Source organism: Danio rerio, chromosome 18 (genome assembly GCF_049306965.1).
Source record: "Danio rerio strain Tuebingen ecotype United States chromosome 18, GRCz12tu, whole genome shotgun sequence".
Lineage (NCBI taxonomy): Eukaryota > Metazoa > Chordata > Actinopteri > Cypriniformes > Danionidae > Danio > Danio rerio.
In genome coordinates, this window is record NC_133193.1 from 22,587,649 (window position 1) to 22,608,167 (window position 20,519).

Genomic DNA, 20,519 nt, shown 5'->3' on the forward strand with positions numbered 1-20,519 from the left:
CAAGCCATGTAGAAAACCCCCGTTTGCAAACTCAAAACTGCTTTTTGGATGAATTATTCATGTTCTGATGATGATTAATTGATAGGAATTCCTACAAACTCTGCTATGTAAGAGGAAAGTCTTGCAGATTAATTATTTACCAAGGTTTAAATGCATCAGAACACAATTAGGAAAGCATTTTTACTAGAAATGTGATGTCTCCATCCAGCATGTCACAGAAGAACATGCTGCACAGATGAGATCTGACATACATCCTCAAATATTTAGATTAGCATAAAAAAAAGAATAAGAATGAATTATTCCCTAGAATGAACCAAACATATGAAACAGCGTCTTTATATCACATAACTTTAATGAATAGTCTCAGTTACATCCTTAAACAGTATCAGCCAAACAAAAACACAACAAACCTCAACGCAACTGGGCTGAAATGAAACGAAATGAAGACAAAAACCAACTGAGGAGGAAACAAAACGATAGGGAAGAAACCAGAAGCCAAGCACTCCAAATAAATATATTTCACATATCTAATTGTATTACACCATTATTAGTCTGCTACTCTTTCAGAAAGACTCTTTATTTTTTTTAAATATATAGTTTAAAAATTGAGCAGAGGGCATCATAGTAGCTGTAGTTTGTAGGCAGAGGAAAGCAGTGGTGATTGGGTTTTGGGCAGGGAAAGAACAGACAGATTTGTGCTTTTCTGCGCACACTCATCCAGAACTCACTTCAGGACGGGGACGGGGTGGGGACGGGATGGGGACGGGGTGCCCGGCACATGCACACGGTTACAGTATTCAGGCAGCTGGGACAGAGCTGAGCTAGAGGTTCACAGCATGGGGTCCCGGCAGAGAACGATCTCCAGCTCTGAGCGGTACAGTTTGCCTCCATCCGACAGGGCCATGATGCTTTGCTTGTAACCGGTCAGGCTCTTGGAGTCCACCTCCTGAGGTCAAATAAAGTGGCAATACAATGAGATTGGATTTGTTGTCTGGAAATGTGAGATACTGTTATTATTCTGACGCTACTTTTTCTTTCTCACCTTGTTATTCTTCTCATAGAGGTCCTTCAGGAGAGCGTCCAACTCTTGCTCGTCAATGTAGCCGTTTCCATCCTTAAAAGAACATAAGAGAAACTGATAAAATTTAATTTGTTATAGTTTATTAAAAGCGTTTATATCTTCTTGAGGCACGTGAACACATAAAATAGTAATAATAAAAAATCATTAAAGGGATAGTTCACCCAAAAATGTAAATTGTGGGGGAAACCGGAGCACACGGAGGAAACCCACGCGAACACGGGGAGAACATGCAAACTCCACACAGAAACGGCAACTGACCCAGCCAATGCTCGAACCAGCGTCCTTCTTGCTGTGAGGCGACAACACTACCTACTGCGCCACCGAGTCACCCCGGTTTTCAATCTTTTAAGAGGCAAATATGATGTGAGGGACACATGTTTAAAAGCATCTGTGTTCGGTGGTTCATTCCGCTGTGGCGATTAATGAATAAATATCATTATTGGCTAAGATACTTCAAAAAAGGAATTAATTACTGATTACATCATTAACGTGGTATTTAAATTACTTTTCTAATTATCTCATCTTGAAAAGTAATCAAATTACTCAATAAGTCATTTGAATTACTCGACACAATGCTACTAAAAATCTCTATAAATCTTTATGAAATAGAAATAAAAACTCTTAAAATTTTGTCCTTTAGAAAAATTAAACTAAATATGTATCAAAACACAAACCATTTCAAAGTAATATCACCATATTTTACACCTTTATGTCATTTATTGTTTAAGCGTGTGTAATGTTCTTGAATAGTTGTTGTTGAATTACTCTGCTTCTCTGAATTGATTTACACAAATCTGTTGAATATATCTATAGTATTTAAGGCAGATACATTATATGTAACTGTAATCAAATTACCTAAAAATGGAAATTAATCCCTTACTTTACTTTTGCAGCGGATAAATAATTTAATTACTTAATATATATAATTGTAACCAGATCTAAATAATGTCTTGTTTAAAGATCGAACTAATATTGTAAAAAATCCATATAAATATTCTAAAAAAGTCATTTTATTAAGTATTTTTTGTTTGTTTTTAATTTATAAACATTAGTGCACGTATTAAACATTTTTATTGTTTGTTTGTTTGTTTTGAACAAATGTTGATTGAATTTAACTGAATTTTAGTTTATGTGTAAAATCTTAATCAAATTATTAATATTATTATTTTGTATCATTTATTTTAGAATTGTGTAGAATTAATACTATCAATTTAAATGTTGTATACTTATTAGAATGTTTAAATAGAATATTTTTATTAACCTTCTTTTAATATTCTATGTTTTTGTTTATTTGTTTGTTTTATACTAATATTTGATCATTTTTATTAATATTTTTTTTTTGTTAATTTTTAAAAATATGTATCTTTATATCAATAATGATTTTCTCCAAAATTTCTTCTGACCCCTAGCATTATTCCAATAACAAAACCCCACATACAACATATTTTTTGATGCTTCAAATCCCCATTCATTGTTCCAGTATATCAAGAAAAAGCAATCAGGAAACTCAGTTTTGCGTCCCACAGAAGAAAGTAATGTGGATCGGAGTTGTTAGTTAACTAAACAGGAAATCAACTTTTGTTACTTGGAAATTATTCACAGCTGATTCAAGTGCGTCATATGAATAGAACCATATGGGCTAATTGTTTAAATTTGTTAAATATTTACCAACTTAAATTACTAAAATCCTGTAAACTGATAGGCCTGTTTTTTTTTCAGTCATCAAATTATTTAATTATGACAATGAGCCATATTAGTGCTCAGCCTGGCATGTGTCTGGCATATGTTTTTTCAAGACAAAAGTAAGGCATTGTGACTGCTGGGAGGCAACTGAGATACAGAGACAAATTCTACACAAATTATAGACGCACATACTAATGCATTGTGTTAATGTAGACAGCAAGCCTTCAGTTTAGCCTGAACACACAAGAGTGGGTGCTGTTGTCTCTTTTTTTAAACAGATATAGGGTTTACATTGGGACGGATATATAGAACAAGCTTAAGATAGTCATTCCTTCATAAAGGGTAGAAGCCTAGTCTGTGTAAGATAACTGGAGAAAGACTAATGATGAACTTGTGGTTGAAGAGCGTTAAATAGCAATTTTCATCTCGCAGCAATTTTCACTGGGATTTCTGTAATTATGGCTGGCACTTAAACTGTTGTAAATATGCTTCTGATTTTGCATTTTAAATCCCTTCCCAAATGATGATCCATCAGGCTGAAAGATGTGGGCAGAAAAACAGGTGCAGGTGATTCTGCTCATTTACCTGTGCAGGTGAATGGGGATACTGTTTTGCATTCAGAAGGTGCTTATGATGGAAGGGAAGATCAGATTTCCAACAACACATGCACAGCAGTGCATACAAATCTATACAGTTTACTGAAGCCTGTCAAATGATGCTGGATCATACATTACCTTATCGTAGTATGTAAAGATGGCGTTGAACTGCTCAGCAGACAGCCTGACTCCCTGTTGACCAATAAAACACATCTTTTTTAGTATGCTGAATGTTATGCAAGCAGGCTGCAGTTCACTAATAATAAGGGATTCTGCATTGTTTAATATATGGCCCATTTAAATCATTTAAATCATTATTTACCAAAATGTTCACTGTTATTTAGTGGCTTAATAAAGCAGATCTAAAGAACACTACACTGCAGTGAACTCAAAGTCAGCATGAAATCAAAATGAACAATGTTTGTTTTGGTTGCACATATTGTAAGTCTTAAGGTGAGCAAAAATTCATGAAAGCTAGTCCGCATTAATAATTTTGTTTTGGTAATCTTTAATCAAAATGTAACCATTAGCTTCATGTCAGTTCTTTTCTGATGATCTCAGTTTTCTGGATTAAGTGAAATATGTTTTGCCATGGCCCCCCGACCAATAATTTGCTGCGAGTGAAAGATAAGAGTAAGAAAACCCCACCCCCTAGTCAATATTCCATTTCAGTTGAAAATTATTATATCATATTATATTGTGATTAAAAGTCTTTAATGCACATTAAATCCAGTATATACAGTTGAAATCAGAATTATTAAAACCCTTTGAAAACTTTTTTCTTTTTAAAATATTTCCTAAATGATGTTTAACAGATCAAGGAAATTTTTACAGTATGTCTGATAATATTTTTTCTTTCAAAGAAAGTCCTATTGGTTTTATTTTGGCTAGAATAAAAGCAGTTTTACATTTTTAAAAATACATATTAATTATTATCCCCTTTAAGTTATGTATATTTTTGATAGTCTACACAACAAACCAGCGCTATACAATAACTTGCCTAATTACCCCAACCTGCCTAGTTAACCTAATTAACCTAGTTAAGCCTTTAAATGTCACTTTAAGCTGTATAGAAGTGTCTTAAAAAAATCTAGTCAAATATTATTTACTGCCATCAAGGCAAAGATAAATTAAATCAGTTATTAAAAATGAGTTATTAAAACTATTATGTTTAGAAATGTGTAAAATAAATCTTCTCTTCGTTAAACAGAAATTGGGGAAATAAATAAACAGGGGGGCTAATATTTCAGGGGGGTTTAATAATTCTAACTTCAACTGTATCGAAAATACTTAATTTGAGTGGTATTCAACCATTGCACACATATGCCTGCAAGGTGTATTTTAAACTGTCTGTCCTTTAAAATGTCTCTTTTATGTACATTTTAAATAATAAACAACTTAAAGAACCATTAAAATACGCCATCATTCAGATTTAAACACAAGCATCAAATAAACATCTCTGTCATCAAATAAATAAACATCTCTAGATGTCACAGAAACCTTATTAGATTTTGCACATTTTATTGGTTTAGACTGCAGAACTAATATATATATACATATATATATATATATATATATATATATATATATATATATATATATATATATATATATATATATATATATATATATATATATATATATACATACATACATACATACATACATACATACATACATACATACATACATACATACACACATACATACACACACACACACACACACACATATACATATATATATATATATATATATATATATATATATATATATATATATATATATATATGTGTGTCTGTGTGTGTGTGCAATTGCTTTTTAACATTTAATTACAAGGACACATTTCTGAATGTGTTTTTAAATCATTTGCCATCGTCACACCCACTAGAATACTGATATCTGAACTATCTAACCATATAAATAAAACAATCCATATTCCTTAAAATCTTGGAATTTGCCCAGTTTAGTAAATCTGGCCTTCAATATACAAAAATGTTCTCACCTGAAACTTCAACAAGAAGTTCTCCTGAACTGGCAGAAGCCTTAAAAATAAGCAAAAAATAAATGAATAGTAACATTGATAATTACAAATAATTGGTTTGTTTGGTGTTACAATGTGATTTGTAACTCTTTCAGAACATCTCTCACCTTGCCATTTCAGACAGACCCAGTTTCCCATCACCATTCAGATCAAACATTTTAAGCTATAAAGGAAAAAAAAACAATTCAGTTTTAAATAGGAGGTCTTGAATTTTAAACAATGCTTTATTAAATCAGTATTCTCTTTTGCTGCACAATATTTCGTGATTTATTTCTTTGCAGAGGACAACGAAGACTCTCAATTATCCAACTGGCTTGCCTTGGAATAATTCAAGATTATGTCTTTGGCCTTAAGGAGTGCACATATGTTAGCACAGCTGGAGAGCAGACACAACCCGTGGGGTCAGAGCAAGAACTACGCACTCAAGCATGGTGGCAAACGGCTCAAGGACCTTAAGGTAAAACTCAAAAGTCAAACACTTACTATTGTTTGTGTATATTCCTGCAATTTCTGGTCGTCGTAATGTCTGTTTGCCTTTTTAAGCAGGTCAGAGAGGAAGCCCTGTTGGAAAAATATTCAGATTATTTTATATAGCTACATTTATACCATTTAAATTAGATTAAATAACTGATTTAGAGTTTAAAAATGTGTTAAAAGAAGCTGACTTCAGAATTCTGTTTCTCTGCACTAACTGTATTTATTATAGGTAAGGGTCTGAGTGCATGTAGACTTTGCCACAATTTTACAGTTATTTATTAAAAAAATGGCCAGTAAAATGCCACATACAGTACTCACTACTGTAATATGCACTACATTGTGAGTAATTGTAAAACTTTTACAGTGACTTATTGCATATTAGGTATTTAAAGTATTTTACTGTGGTCAAAGTAATCAAGTACTGCTACTTTAATAAAAAAATATCAGTTAACACCCTGTATCACAAAATGTATTAAAAATAGATTGATGAATGAAAATTACCTTTAATATGGATATAATAACAATGAGTCATAAAAGGTTTTGTACTGCTAGTGTAAAATGTAAAAGTGTTAAAGTACTGTAAATTGGTCAAACTCTAAAATTAAGGGCATTTTACCATAATAGAAGTTGCAGTAAGTATATTTTACTGCAAAATGAAGTTGTGGTAGGGCTGTGCTACTGTTAAGGTGCAGTTGCAGTAACTTGCTGGCAACAGTAATATTAACAAATGTCTAACAGTGTAAAATGTTAATAATTGTTTTATTTTATAAATGTCTGATATGATTTTTCCCCAATTTTGACTAAAAAATATTTTTATTTAAAAATATTTTAAAAATATTTTCCTGAGAAAATGCCAATTGGTCAGAATAAATACTCTCTTATGAAATTGATGGTATTGTATTCCCTAAAAACTAATGAAACATGAGATTATTTTTGTTATTTTATGCAAAAAAAGCTCTAAATGACAACATTTTACATGTTAAATTTGGAAGAAATGCATGTGTATTTTATTATCCCGTTAATAAGTCACTTGCTACTACTATTCTACAAACCTTGTGCATTTCTGGTTAGTGAACCCCCTTAAGCTTTTTCACTCAATGAGTGCATTAACTGTTTTACTAGTGTAAAATGTAAAAGTGTAATAGTACTGTAAAATTGGTCATACTGTAAAGTTAAAATGTAGAAAAGGGCATTTGACCATAAAATTAGTTGCGGTGAGGCTATTTTACTGTAAAATTAAGTGGCGGTAGGGCAATGCTACTTTTAAACACAGTTACAGGTAAGTTACTGTAAATGGACAGTTGCAGTAAATTGCTGGCAACAGTAAGTTACCCAAAAAATACAATAAAATGTCTAACCTTGTAAAATGTTAATAATTGTTTAATTTTATAAAGGTCTGATATAATTTTTTCCCAATTTTGACTAGAAAATATAATAATTTAAAACAAATTTTTCTGAGAAAATGCCAATTGGTCAGAAAAATACTCTCTTATGAAGTTGGTGGTATTGTATTCTCTAAAAGCTAATAAAATGAGATTATTTTAGATTTTTTATTTTTTTTTGCAAAAAAGCTCTAAATGACAACATTTTACACGTTAAAGTTGGAAGAAATGCATGTGTATTTTATTATCCCATTAATAAGTCACTTGCCACTGCTATCCTACAAATTATGTGCATTTCTGGTTAGTGAACCCCCTTAAGCATTTTCACTTAATGAGCGCATTATCTATTCAAGTGCCATCTGCTTGACTCTTTTTGAGGTCATCGTCTCCTCAGTCAGTTTCATTGCTTCATTTGCTTTGTTTACAAATGTAGTGATTTGTATACTCTCTTCGGATGCCAGCCACCAAATCCAGAGAGATTTGCATAGTTTCCATCTACCTCATCACATTAGTGGCTTCGGAAACTCTTTTCAGGGGTTGTTGTGAAGGCCACAGCAGCAAAAGTATTCAAAATCTCACCTTAAGTTCATTAGCCTCAATGAAACCGCTGCGGTCTGTATCGTATTTCCGCCAGGCCTATTGATACACACAAAAATATGAACAATATTGTTACTGTACAATCAGTGATGCATAAAAATACATACACAGACAGCATATCACAAACCAGAGGAATTGGAATACATATAAATGTGGAGGAGAGGAAATAATTGGCAAATCACTCTTCCATTAATTACTCCTGCTTTTTCATCATACCCGTCTGTATTTTCTCTTCGAAGCAGCTGTTCATTGTGAAAACAAGGAGCAAGAAATGCCATTTAATGAATGTTTTAATCTAGCAGCTGGCCTTGTTTCCATCACAGGCTCTTATCAAAGATAGATGCCTCCCTCTACAGGTCTACAGAGAATTACAGCCGCATCTATAATACATGAGTCTGAAAATAGAAGTTTGTACTTATTCATTCTATCCCTTTAAAAGGCTTGCCTACCCCACTGGATGATTAAAAAGCTTCCCTTTCTCCTTACCTCTACTTGACATAATACATCATTGAAGCAGTCAATTTCCGATGACCAGATTTTCTTTTTCTCCCCATCCCCCTACACTTTATTTTCATTTTCTTTAACTCAGCAGGATTCACAATTACAATTACAGAAAAACTGAAGAATGATAAAATGAGTGATGTACAGTTGAAGTCAGAATTATTAGTCTTCATATTATATTTGAATTCTTTTGTATTTTCCCCCCAATTTCTGTTTAACAGAGATTTTTTTCAACACATTTCTAGACATAAGAACTGATTTCTTTTATATTTGCCATAATGACAGTACATAATATTTTACTAGATATTTTTTAAGATACTAGTATTCATCTTAAAGTGCAATTTAAAGGCTTAATTAGGTTAGGCAATTAGGCAAATCATTGTATAACAATGGTTTGTTCTGTAGCCAATTGAAAAATAAATTTGTTGCTTAAGGGGGCTAATAATAATGACAATAATTTTTAAAAAAATAGCTTTTATTCTAGGCAAAATTAAACAAATAGGACTTTCTTCAGAAGAAAAAAAAATCCCTGCTCAGTTAAGCATAATTTAGCAAATTTAAAAAAAAAAAAAAATAAATAAATAAATACAGGAGGGCTAACAATTTTGACATCAACTATATATGCACATACTCTAAACAAAATATACATCAACACTAGTTAAAAAGAAGTAGAAAAAAAAAACACACACACACCTACAAATTCCCATCTCCTGCCCCAAACAATGCAAAACACACAACACAGTCATCCAAACTAATACAGATAAATAAATGTACATATGTACAAATGCACATATATGCAATATATAGGAAATATATTTGAAGGAGTATAATATATTCAGATTTTTTGAAACATTTCACGTTTTAAATAATCTACGATGAGGACCGCAAGTTTTATAAAGTTGCCAGAAGTTTCTGTAATTGTGTGTCTGATTTTTCTAAAATTTAAAATGTCTTTAATCCACAAAGATTATGTAGGGGTATAGGCAATTTTCCAATTTAATACAACTAAACGTCTCGCCAGGAGCCGATTTAAATGTTATCATTCGATTGAATGGGCGTTATCAGTGGTTATCAGCTGATAGATATGGGCCAGTAGGGGCCTTCTGCGTCTACTAGTAACCTCAGAAGGCTGTTATCATCCATCTACATGATTAATTGGCTATAGATCACATACGGCTGCGGCTGGAAGTTACCAAGAATTATTTATATTATTTATTAAACTTCCCATTAATTGTTTTTTTTAAATGTCTACCCATACTCCAACAATAATCCTAACCCTCACAGTAGTGTAAAAACAGATCTGGATCTGGAGTTTTCTTATAGTATAGCTGATTAACTATGTGGATAGATGATAACAGCCTTCTGAGCCTACCAGCACAGAAGGTTCCTATCGGCTCATATCTATCTGATAACCACTAATAATGCCCAATTAATTGAGTGATAACATTCAAAACAGGTGCACCAGGAATGTTCCAAAACTATAACACCAGTCTTATATTTGGGAATATTAAAGTGAATATTGATTATTGAAAGGGTACCAAATTGAGCTTTAATAGCCAAAGGTTTGATGTGAATTTTGAGAGCTTTAGATAATGTTATGAAGATCGATAACCCTGATGACCAGATTTTCTGAAAAATTATATTGGACTGTGCATTATAAAGCATCAGTGTGAAGATGATTGTTGGTGAGCAAATAGAGATAAGAGACATCTTTCTATTAAGGCTGTGTAATATGACATAATACAGTTGAAGTCAGAATTATTAGCCCCCTGTTTATTTTCCCCCCAATTTCTGTTTAAAGGAGAGAAGATTTTTTTTCAACACATTTCTAATCATAATAGTCTTAATAACTCATTTCTAATAACTGATTTATTTTATCTTTGCCATGATGACATTAAATAATATTTGGCTAGATATTTTTCAAGACACTTCTATACAGCTTAAAGTGACATTTAAAGGCTTAACTAGGTTTATTAGGTTAACTAGACAGGTTGGGGTAATTAGGCCTTATTCTGTAGATTATTAAACAAAATATAGCTTAAAGGGGCTGACAATTTTGACCTTATAATGGATCTAGAAAATTAAAAACTGCTTTTATTCTAGTCTATTTTAAAAACTGATTTATTTTATCTTTGCCATGATGACAATAAATAATATTTTACTAGATATTTTTCAAGACACTTCATTTAAAGTGACATTTAAACTTTGTGACATTTAAATTTTGTTCTTTAGACTATCGAAAAAAATATAGCTTAAAGGTTTAATAATTTTGACCTTAAAATGTATTTTAAAAATTAAAACAATGCTTTTATTCTAGCCAAATTAAAACAAATGAGACTTTCTCCAGAAGAAAAAATATCCTCAGACATACTGTGAACATTTCTTTGCTCTGTTAAACATAATTTGGAAAACATTTAAAAAAGAAAAAAAATTAAAAGAAGTTTAATAATTCTGATTTCCACTGTATATAAAACACATAGTACAAAGTAAACTGTTGATAGTAATACTTAAAAAATTATTTAAGAGCACAGTATTACACACCATTATGGAGATGCAAACAGAAACATGAATAACAACATTGCGAGAAAGTTGCAATCTTGAAAGTGCAATGTTTACATCTTGCATTTTTTAAAGTTTTTTTTAAAACCTGTAATCATTAGTTTTTAAAACATGTTTTATATTTTATTCATATTTCTTTTTTTTTTTTTTTTTTTTACATTTTTTATCAAACATTTGCCCTGAAGTTCTAAAAAATAAAGTGAGAAATAGGATTACATATGACTAAATACACTTCTGAGTATAAATTAAAGAACTACTCCTTTATATTTGGTCAAAATATAGACTATTAATTGATTGAACTGACAGAAATTGTGTATATATATATATATATATATATATATATATATATATATATATATATATATATATATATATATATATATATATATATATATATATAACGGAATGAGAAATTGGCCAGCCCTTCTTTCTATTTATCAAATGAAAAAATAGCATTGTCACTTACAGCCATGAATTCGGTGCTGGATCCCACAAACTGTCTGAAGCAGAGGAGAAAGTTCTCTTCTGTGGGCAGGATCTGAGCCAGCTGATGGAAAGTATAGATGAGTGGATTAGACACCCATGCGAAAAAAAGAATTGAAAAGCTCTACTGTTCCAATTTGAGACCTGAAGCTTATCGGACAGATCTCTCAATAAGTCACAGGTTTGATTAAAGGGATGAGTTTTCTCTTCTCCGGAAAGAAGATGGAATATTTGTGAACTTGTCAACAACAGAGTCACGGTGATGTGTTAAATGATTGTTCCTCTATACCTCTGACATCTCAATTCTTCCATCTTTGTTCTTGTCGAATTTCTGCATGAACTCTGTCATTCTCCCCTTAAAGGCTGCATTTGAGGGATCCTGCGTGGAGAAAGCACAACAAGATGAATTTTCTCCCCATCCCTGGCTTATTGGAAAAGCTTTATTCAGTTTGTGCCTCTCAGGTTAGGATAAAGCTATCACTTTATGAGTAATGTGCATTGTGCATTGCCCTGTGCCGTATTCATTGCCACTTGTAAGGCAGATAAAAGCATTACTAACTTTATGAGACAATTTGTGAGCCTCCCCCGTTTTATTGCTGAACACAGAGGGATAAAGATAAAAATCTCCTTTTCTATCTTTTCGGTGTGCCATCTGCCTAGTCATCTGGGGTCTTTATATATTTCATTTGCACATGGTACACTCTAAGAAACGTCTTTAGAAGTGGAGCCCATTGTGTTGTTAAGATGATGGAATTGACAGGTATTTTTCATGTATTTTGATGTCTTTCATTGCAAAGGGCAACCTCTCCTCCAGCATACAGTTTATAACATACGAACCACAGGAGCATTTACTAAAATAGTGCCCTTAACGGGATAGTTCACCCTAAAATAAAAATTCCACCATCGTTTACTCACCATCAAGTGGTTTGAAACATTTATGAGTTTTTTGTTCATCTGTTGAATACAAAAGAAGATATTTTGAAGAATGTTGGAAACTGGTAGCCACTCACATCCATTGTAAGAAAAAATATATATGCTATGGAAGTCTATGACAACTGGTTTGCAACAATCTTCAAAATATCTTACTTTGTGTTCAACAGAAAAAAGAAACTCAAACACATTTTGGAACAAGTGGAGGATGAGTAAATGATGACAGAATTTTCATTTTCAGAAAATCTTTTTTTTTTTTTTTTTAAATATAAGCAAGACAATGCATTGGCCCCTTCATCTACATAATGATTTGGAATTAGTGTAGTTCTGTTGGAAGAGCATTTCCTTATAGTAACTGAACAATCTGGATCCTGGGAAAATACATGCAATGTTAAATTGTTGTTTTTCAAATCCTCTGTCAAATGAATAGGTGTAAAATTTGTCAATTGGAAAGAGAAAAATAGTCCACACATTGCATTTAAATAAAACCGTATATTGATGGGTAATGGGTACTATTGTTAGGAAATACACAACATGACACTGTTTCTGTATTTAAATTTAAATTTAAAATTAAATGTTTAACAACATATTTAGAGTATAACTTATTTGACCATTTTGTAAGAAAAGGGACCTCTCTTAAAGGGATATTCACAAAAAAAAAATTTGCTTGTAATTTATTCATGGTCAGACATTCCAAGAATCATATGGTGCATCCCAAATCGCATACTTATGCACTATTGTATGCCATTTTGTAGTACAAATAGTGTAAGTAGTGCGTTCACACTGAAAACTCTAAAAAGAATAAGTGCACTTTAAATAGCCTGATGATACTCTCATTCAGCCGGTAAAATGAAGTGTGGAATGTCGGACACTTCACGCACTCAACAACCACAGCTTTGCTCAAATAGCAGAAGAGGCGGAGCTTTTGGGCGCTCATGTTGGATAACTTTATTTATTTTGGATTGTGAAAGCAAAATTCTCCTACGAGAGTGATTATAGCGCCTCCCGCTGGTGAATGAGGTTATACTCATAACAGGTAATATTTGGTACTTTGGTCATTTTTTTGTACTAATTTGGGAATCAACAAACGTCATCAGGGAAACAGTTTGAATTTCCGCTTAGTAAAAAAATCATTAGTGCTCCATTTGGGACAACACTACATACATAAACTGTGCTGTTTAGTGTGTAAGTGCATAAGTACATAGTGCATAAGTGCATAGTGTGCCATTTAGGACGCAGCTATAGTTTATTTTGTTTCAACGATTGTTTAGCTTCTTAAGACTTCAATATATCATCAGGAACCACAGGTATGAATGTGTTTTGCCTGTATATTTGTTTTTTTTTGACTCTCAATGTCCTGGTAGCAATTTACTTACATTTTATGAATCATTAAGACCACGGTTTCAGCTATATTATGCAATAAGAGATCTTGGAAAAAGCTAACATTAGCTAACATTAATTTAACATAAGCATTACCCTGCAAATCACCATCCAAAGCCACTCCTCCTAAACGAATAAACACACACTAGACAACATCACTACAATACATTATGTAACATTCACCATAGAGAAAACTTTAGTACAGTTATTACTGTACAAAACTTAAAAATAAGTTAGGATGTTGATGTTTGCCATTCTTTGTCTAAGCTAGAGCTTTGCATTTTGGCGAAAATATCTAATTGCGATTTTCTTGACAGATATTGCAATTTCGTTTTGATTTGCGATTTAATTTTGTAGTCAAGCTTCAGCTCAATAATCTGTAGTAGCTTCATACTGATAAAAATGCAGTGTTAGCTAAAAAAGGAACTTAAAAGTATTAACTTATTTTAGCAAACAACTCTGAAATTGTACATTGCTGTTGCTTTCTACTAGATCGAGTTGTCAACAATTCTGCGACAGCTTTTACAAATGACCTGGTTTTGTTTGGTGTCTGTGACTTTGAAACCAAAATATACCCATATTACTGACAGGCTGTTATTCTATGATATTAATTAGTCTATTAACTTCTGAAGCGGCAGATGCCATCATCCTGCTTGTTCTCGATTTCCTATTTGTTTTTTATTGTGGGCGATCTGCATAGTTCAGTTCTGATTGGGCAGAACGAAAGTGTGCTCACTTTACTGGCTAGTATGACTATCACACACAGATGGCAGTCACGCATTTGCTCTGGAAACGGGAAGTTAAATAATATTTCACTTTCACAATTGCAATTCAATTCTAATTAATTGCACAGCAAAAGCCTGAACCGTAGGAACTGTGAATGTGCCGATCACATACTTCTGCATGAGCAGGGTGCACAGAGGTATGCATATACATATATTGACAGGCAGGTAGGATAGCCTGTTGTAATGTTTGGACCAAACGTTTTGATTGGACAAACTTTTTTGGTCATACACCTTCCACGAGAACATGTAAATACATTTGGACCTTTTAGTTTTTAAAGGGGACCTATTATGCCTCTTTTTACAAGATGTAAAGAGAAGGCAGTCTATGGAGACTCTGGTGTTCATTTGTGCGTCCTAAAACTCCACATTTATGATCCTCTTAATTACATTATCTTCAGCAGGTGACATGATATATATATCATCTTTATATATATATATATATATATATATATATATATATATATATATATATATATATATATATATATATATATATATATATATGCTGCAGACTGTTTTTATCAAGTGTGATTATGAAAAATAGGATTGATTAATTTTTACTATTAGAGGCTGGACATACACACACTAATGTCGCACAACTCTGTCTAAACCCCCTATAAAAAAGATTTTTGCATAATAGGTCCCCTTAAACAGCATAACAAAAATAGTTTCTAAAGAAAACAATGTATTCTACATATAATGTTATTCTTAATACTATGTCAACTGCTTCTTAAATGGGCTAAGGGGGACAAAATAAACCTTTAATTTTCATGTTTGGATGAACTTTTCCAAAGATTAATCAGCACCTTTTCTGTTTACATTATATAGAGTATTTATTTATTAAGTGAATGTGTTTCTTATTTTTTAAAACATTGATTCAAACCCATCCCCATCTTCAAAATAGGCCCTGTATAGACCCAACCCCAAATCCAATGATAGATATACCAACACAATCTCACGGCAATTCGTAGCTTTTTGATTTAGTGGCTAATTCGTATGAATTCATATGATCTAATTTGTACTGTTTAGTACGATTTGCTCATCACCCAATGACGGTTGTGGTTAGGGGTGGGGTTAGGTGCCACGCCTCCTTTTTAAAATCGTACATTTTCGTACAACTGAACTCGTATGAATTCGTATGAATTAGCCACTAGACTGGTGAAATGTAAAATACTTACGTTTTCTCGTGAGATCAGGCTGGATATACCACAGCTTTAATTTTTATAAATATCTTACAGCAATAGCTGATGCAAAAGTGGATTAAACCATGTTTAATCATATTATTTGAAATCTGAATCCTTTTTGATCTATACTTATTTAGTCAATTGTGTTCAAAGGAGCTCCTATTGACTTTCAATGTTTCAATGTTAATTATGTTCAACTAGTAAACTCGTTTAAAATGTATTTTCAGCATATACAGTTGAAGTCAAAATTATTAAACCCCCTGAATTATTCGCACACCTGTTTATTTTTTCCCCAATATCTGTTTAACAGGGAGAAGATTTATTCAACACATTTCTAAACATAATAGTCTTAATAACTCATTTCTAATAACTGATTTATTTTACCTTTGCCATGATGACAGTAAATAATATTTGACTAGATGTTTTTCAAGACACTTCTACACAGCTTAAAGTGACATTTAAAGGCTTAACTAGGTTTATTAGGTTAACTAGACAGGTTGGGGTAATTAGGCCTTATTCTGTAGATTATTAAACAAAATATAGCTTAAAGGGGCTGACAATTTTGACCTTAAAATGGATCTAAAAAATTAAAAACTGCTTTTATTCTAGTCGAAATAAAACAAATAAGACTTTTTGTAGAAGAAAAAAATATTATCAGACATACTGTGAAAATTTCCTTCCTCTGTTAAACATAATTTAAGAAATATTTAAAAAGAAAAGAAAATTCAACGAAGGGTGAATATTTATGACTTCAAATGTTTAAACAAATCATCACACAGTTTGAGCACAATGAATAAAACAGAGCTGGTTTTTCTTGGATTAGTCATTGCTTTGGGAATTCCGCAGCAGAGTTTAGACAATACAGTGCTTTCTAATGAGATGCAAATGCTTTCTCACTGGCTTGTTCACTCACCACACCAGCTCCTCTCCTCGCAATCTCCAGCTGACTAAAGAAGTTGTCAAGCTCCTTACCCTCGATGTAGCCATTTCCTGCAATAGAAGAAAGAATGGTTCAGTATTGTGATGTCAGTATTAATGACAGACGGCTGCTTCTCCCTTAGGGCTGTCACAAAATGGGTGGGGCTTTTCCCCTCTGATGATACATGTTTCTGCAGTCTGTTTTTATCAAGTGTGATTATAAAAATACAATTAATTAATTTTAACCATTAGAGGATGGCTATATTCACACACTGATGCCACACTATACCCCTTAAAAAGTGATTTTAGCATAATAGGTCCCCTGTAATCCTTATTTCATGGATGTGAAGGCTTTAAACCGGCATAATAAAAATACTTTCTGAAGAAAATGACCTATTCCACCTTGAAAGTTCTTTAAAATACAATGTCACCTGCATTTTGAATGGCCTGAGGGTAACAAAAAAAATTATACATTTTCATTTTTAAATAAACCGACTAAAGAAATTGTCATGCTCCTTACATTTAATATAGCCATTTCCTGCAATAGTATAGTTCATTATTTCCCGAGATGTCTTAGTCCGTAATGATGTTTGTCATTATATACAACTGTCTCTCAATTAGATTGCTATTAGATGGCTGCTTTGAAGCTGGTTAACTCAAGATTGGTTTGTGGCTGGCACCCAAATCCAAGTAACACAGTTCTTAATTAAAAACTTTTGATGGCTAGTCTCCCAGTTAAGCTTTGAAGACTCACTCTTTTACATTTCCCCCCTCTAATTGGGAGCCGTACAGTGTGAGCCTTTTAAAGCCATTTATTTGAAAAGACGGGAAAAGAGATTGTTCTTGATGCTTCAGAGAATTCTGCTGAAATTTTAAATTGCCTCCACAAATAAATGCAATATTGCCATCTGGGGGGAATTTCCCATTCCAGGAAATTGGCCATTCTTGTCAAAGAAATGTGCGTGCATGTGTTTGAAATGGGATTTTGTGCATATGGCCTTAAACTTCACAGCAGTGATTGTAATTTATGTGAAGTTCATGAGTTTTGTCCTATGATTTGTGTTTGTCCCAAAGGCATCATGTTTGAAATGTTAGTCTTTACTACAATTGGTAATTAATTTGCCTGTGGACTATAGTGACATTTGTGGACAGCTGGACACATGCTGACTCATGGGAATCCCTCTCTCTGTTATTTAAAATAAATATAAAAAATCATCATTTCATGGCTTAGAAAATACTAAGAGTAGACAGACACTCTTACTAATGGTTTTGCAATTGATCAATTGGTTTGACAGACACTGCATACATCGACTGTAGCCAGAGATCTCTTTAGAATAATTAATCTACCTATTTGTTAGGTGCTATACATAATAATTACTGTTGGCACATGCATTAATCCTGCTGAGTATGTTGGAATTGACTATATTGCCATCTGGTGTCGATATGATCACTTTGACATTTTAGGAGATCATAAGTCCAATTATTCTGTTTGCATTTCATTCATTTTTTTGCATACGCCTTGAACTCATGGTCTTTGGAAATGTCAGTGTGGACAGATTGTTGCTTCCAGCGTGCTTCTATGATGTGCACTTTAGTTATATAATGACTGTTCATTTCTGATGACCATATTTAAATTCTACACCATTTGGCTTTGCCTATTGTCATTCTTCTAGCACACCTGATGTTTACCAGTTTATATCAGCCATCTTATAGAACTAAAGTTTTGGGGAAGCCATTTTGGAGAATGACAACAAAATTCATTGAACCTTTAGATGTGTAGAATAAAATATACAGTCTGAAAACTGCTGGTTTTTTTACTGAAAATTTTCAAATTCAGACAATTTCTTTGCTAAATATTTTTGTAACCGGTTGCTTGTTATCTACATAATCCATCCCTCATAAACTTGACAGATTAAAGTTTTGCCAGTATTTTTTGCACTTTAGATGTGTGTCTCTTGAAATTGATTTAATTGCACTGATTACAACTGTCTTAAAGATGTGAAAGTGTCTAATGAAGCCATTTTCAACTATGCATTTCTTTAAATATTGCATAAGTAGCAGAATAGCAGATTTGGCCATGCTTTCCTCTTGAGGTAAATGTGACTTTGGATTTTGAGCATCTTAAATATGGCTCAAAAGTTATTCTGAAGTGGCATTTTAGTGACTGCATACAGACATTTATTGCTGCTCAAAGGTAGAATTAATGCATTTACCTAGCAATTACTACCAGGGGTAAGGCGAGTGGGCTTTGATGCTGGATTGTGTAATTATTGAATAAACATTGAATTTTGAGAATGAATTTTGAGATAAGATTTATTATCCTGAAATGTAAAGCAAGAAAGTAAGACTGAATTTAAGATCTGCTACGAACCCAGCCATTTGTTTTGATTTCCTTACAATTTTTTTCTCTGTTCCATATAAGCCTGTAACTGTAATTATTGCAAGTAATTCGAGGTTAGTGAGCATATTCTTCATGTTAGTAATCTATTCATTGGATATCATTCCCCCAATCCCCTCTGTGTTTCACTAGGCTTGAAAAGAACAGGAAACCCGAACAAGTTGCAAAATAAAGATAACATCTGCCCTTCGGATATGATTATGTCCGTAATACAATAATAATCAGTCAATGAGTTATTTTCAGCTTTAGACACAGCAGTATGTAAGAAAAGTGCAAACTCTCCGGGAACAACACCCGATGAGTTTCCTGTAATGATCCTCAGAAGATGTCCTGGGTTATGAGGAGCTTGAACACACGCCCATCTTCCCAACAGAGCGACGCACTGACAGATGCTCAAGATGCGTAATACACACTTGGGAATAGGAAGAAAGTGAACCTGCGCTTTCACAAACCCAGCCGGCGCGCGCATGATGAACGAGATGATGTTGAAATGTGCAGCTCATTAGATTTTTAAATACAGCCTAGATTTGAAACATTTTCCACCAGTCCGAATGAGAAATAATATAGTGAATTTAATTTCTCCAATGGGACATATATGTGGAGCGCCTTTAGGAGTTACTGGCTGCGCAATAGGCTTATTATTCAAGAATAAAAGGATCAATCAAACTATTTTAAACATATGTACTTTGTCGTCGCCTTTCTTAATAACTTTTTAGATAAAAGCACAATGGCAATTCCCGATTTGTGTCAATTGTAGCCTGTAAATATGAATATCCAGCAGTAAAAATGACGAAAACGCTCTTTAAAATAAGGGTATAGGGTGTTTTCGCACAGATCCAATAGAAAAACTATTTCTGGTTCCCCAAAGAATCTTTCAGTGCACTGTTCTTAAAAGAACAATTTTGCCTTTGTGTGAAGAGCATTTCACCCGTTTTTACAGTTCACATAATATAAATTAACTTAATAATGAATAAGAATAATGAATACATACTTTTATTTGCATAGTGTTGCAAATATTTGGTAAAATATATGTAAATATAAAAAAAATTATATAAAAGATGTGTAGCTTTTATATGTAACATGACTTTTTAAATATATTATTATTTTGAAATGAATAATTCACATTGCCAAATATTTTTCTTACTTTCCTTATTTGATCCATTATATTCGGACGAAAAACTTTAAAATTCTTCAGTTCTTAAGCTAACATTTCAAAACAGTCGACCTTTCTTCTTTAAAAACTGTTGCATAACACTTTATCTGCTTTTTAAAATGAGAACATTTATAATTTAATGAGTATTTTTTCCAGAGCGGCATTCCGTGGAATAAGCGGCGCGTCTCCACTCACCGTCTGCATCAAAATGTTTCCAGATGTCCAGGAACTGGGATGCGGTCAGCTCCGCCAAGTGAAGGTAAGGAGGCTGCTGTCCTTTGTTTGCCATCTTATCGTATACTGTCCACAAGAAAATCCCGGACGAACTTTTACTCAGTCAGAGTCCAATTCGCACTGTAACTCCCCCA

The 20,519-nt window shown here is 32.8% G+C and overlaps 1 protein-coding gene across 1 annotated transcript; it reads right to left on the reverse strand.

Moving 5' to 3' along the window:
* Positions 1-334: 334 nt before the first annotated feature.
* Positions 335-20,494, reverse strand: calb2a (calbindin 2a). Its single transcript, NM_200718.1, is given in 11 exon segments — positions 335-946; positions 1,043-1,114; positions 3,499-3,552; positions 5,366-5,405; positions 5,512-5,567; positions 5,888-5,965; positions 7,843-7,899; positions 11,387-11,467; positions 11,693-11,782; positions 16,596-16,672; positions 20,347-20,494. Coding segments are annotated over 11 exon segments (816 nt in total). The 5' UTR covers positions 20,441-20,494; the 3' UTR covers positions 335-829.
* Positions 20,495-20,519: the final 25 nt, after the last annotated feature.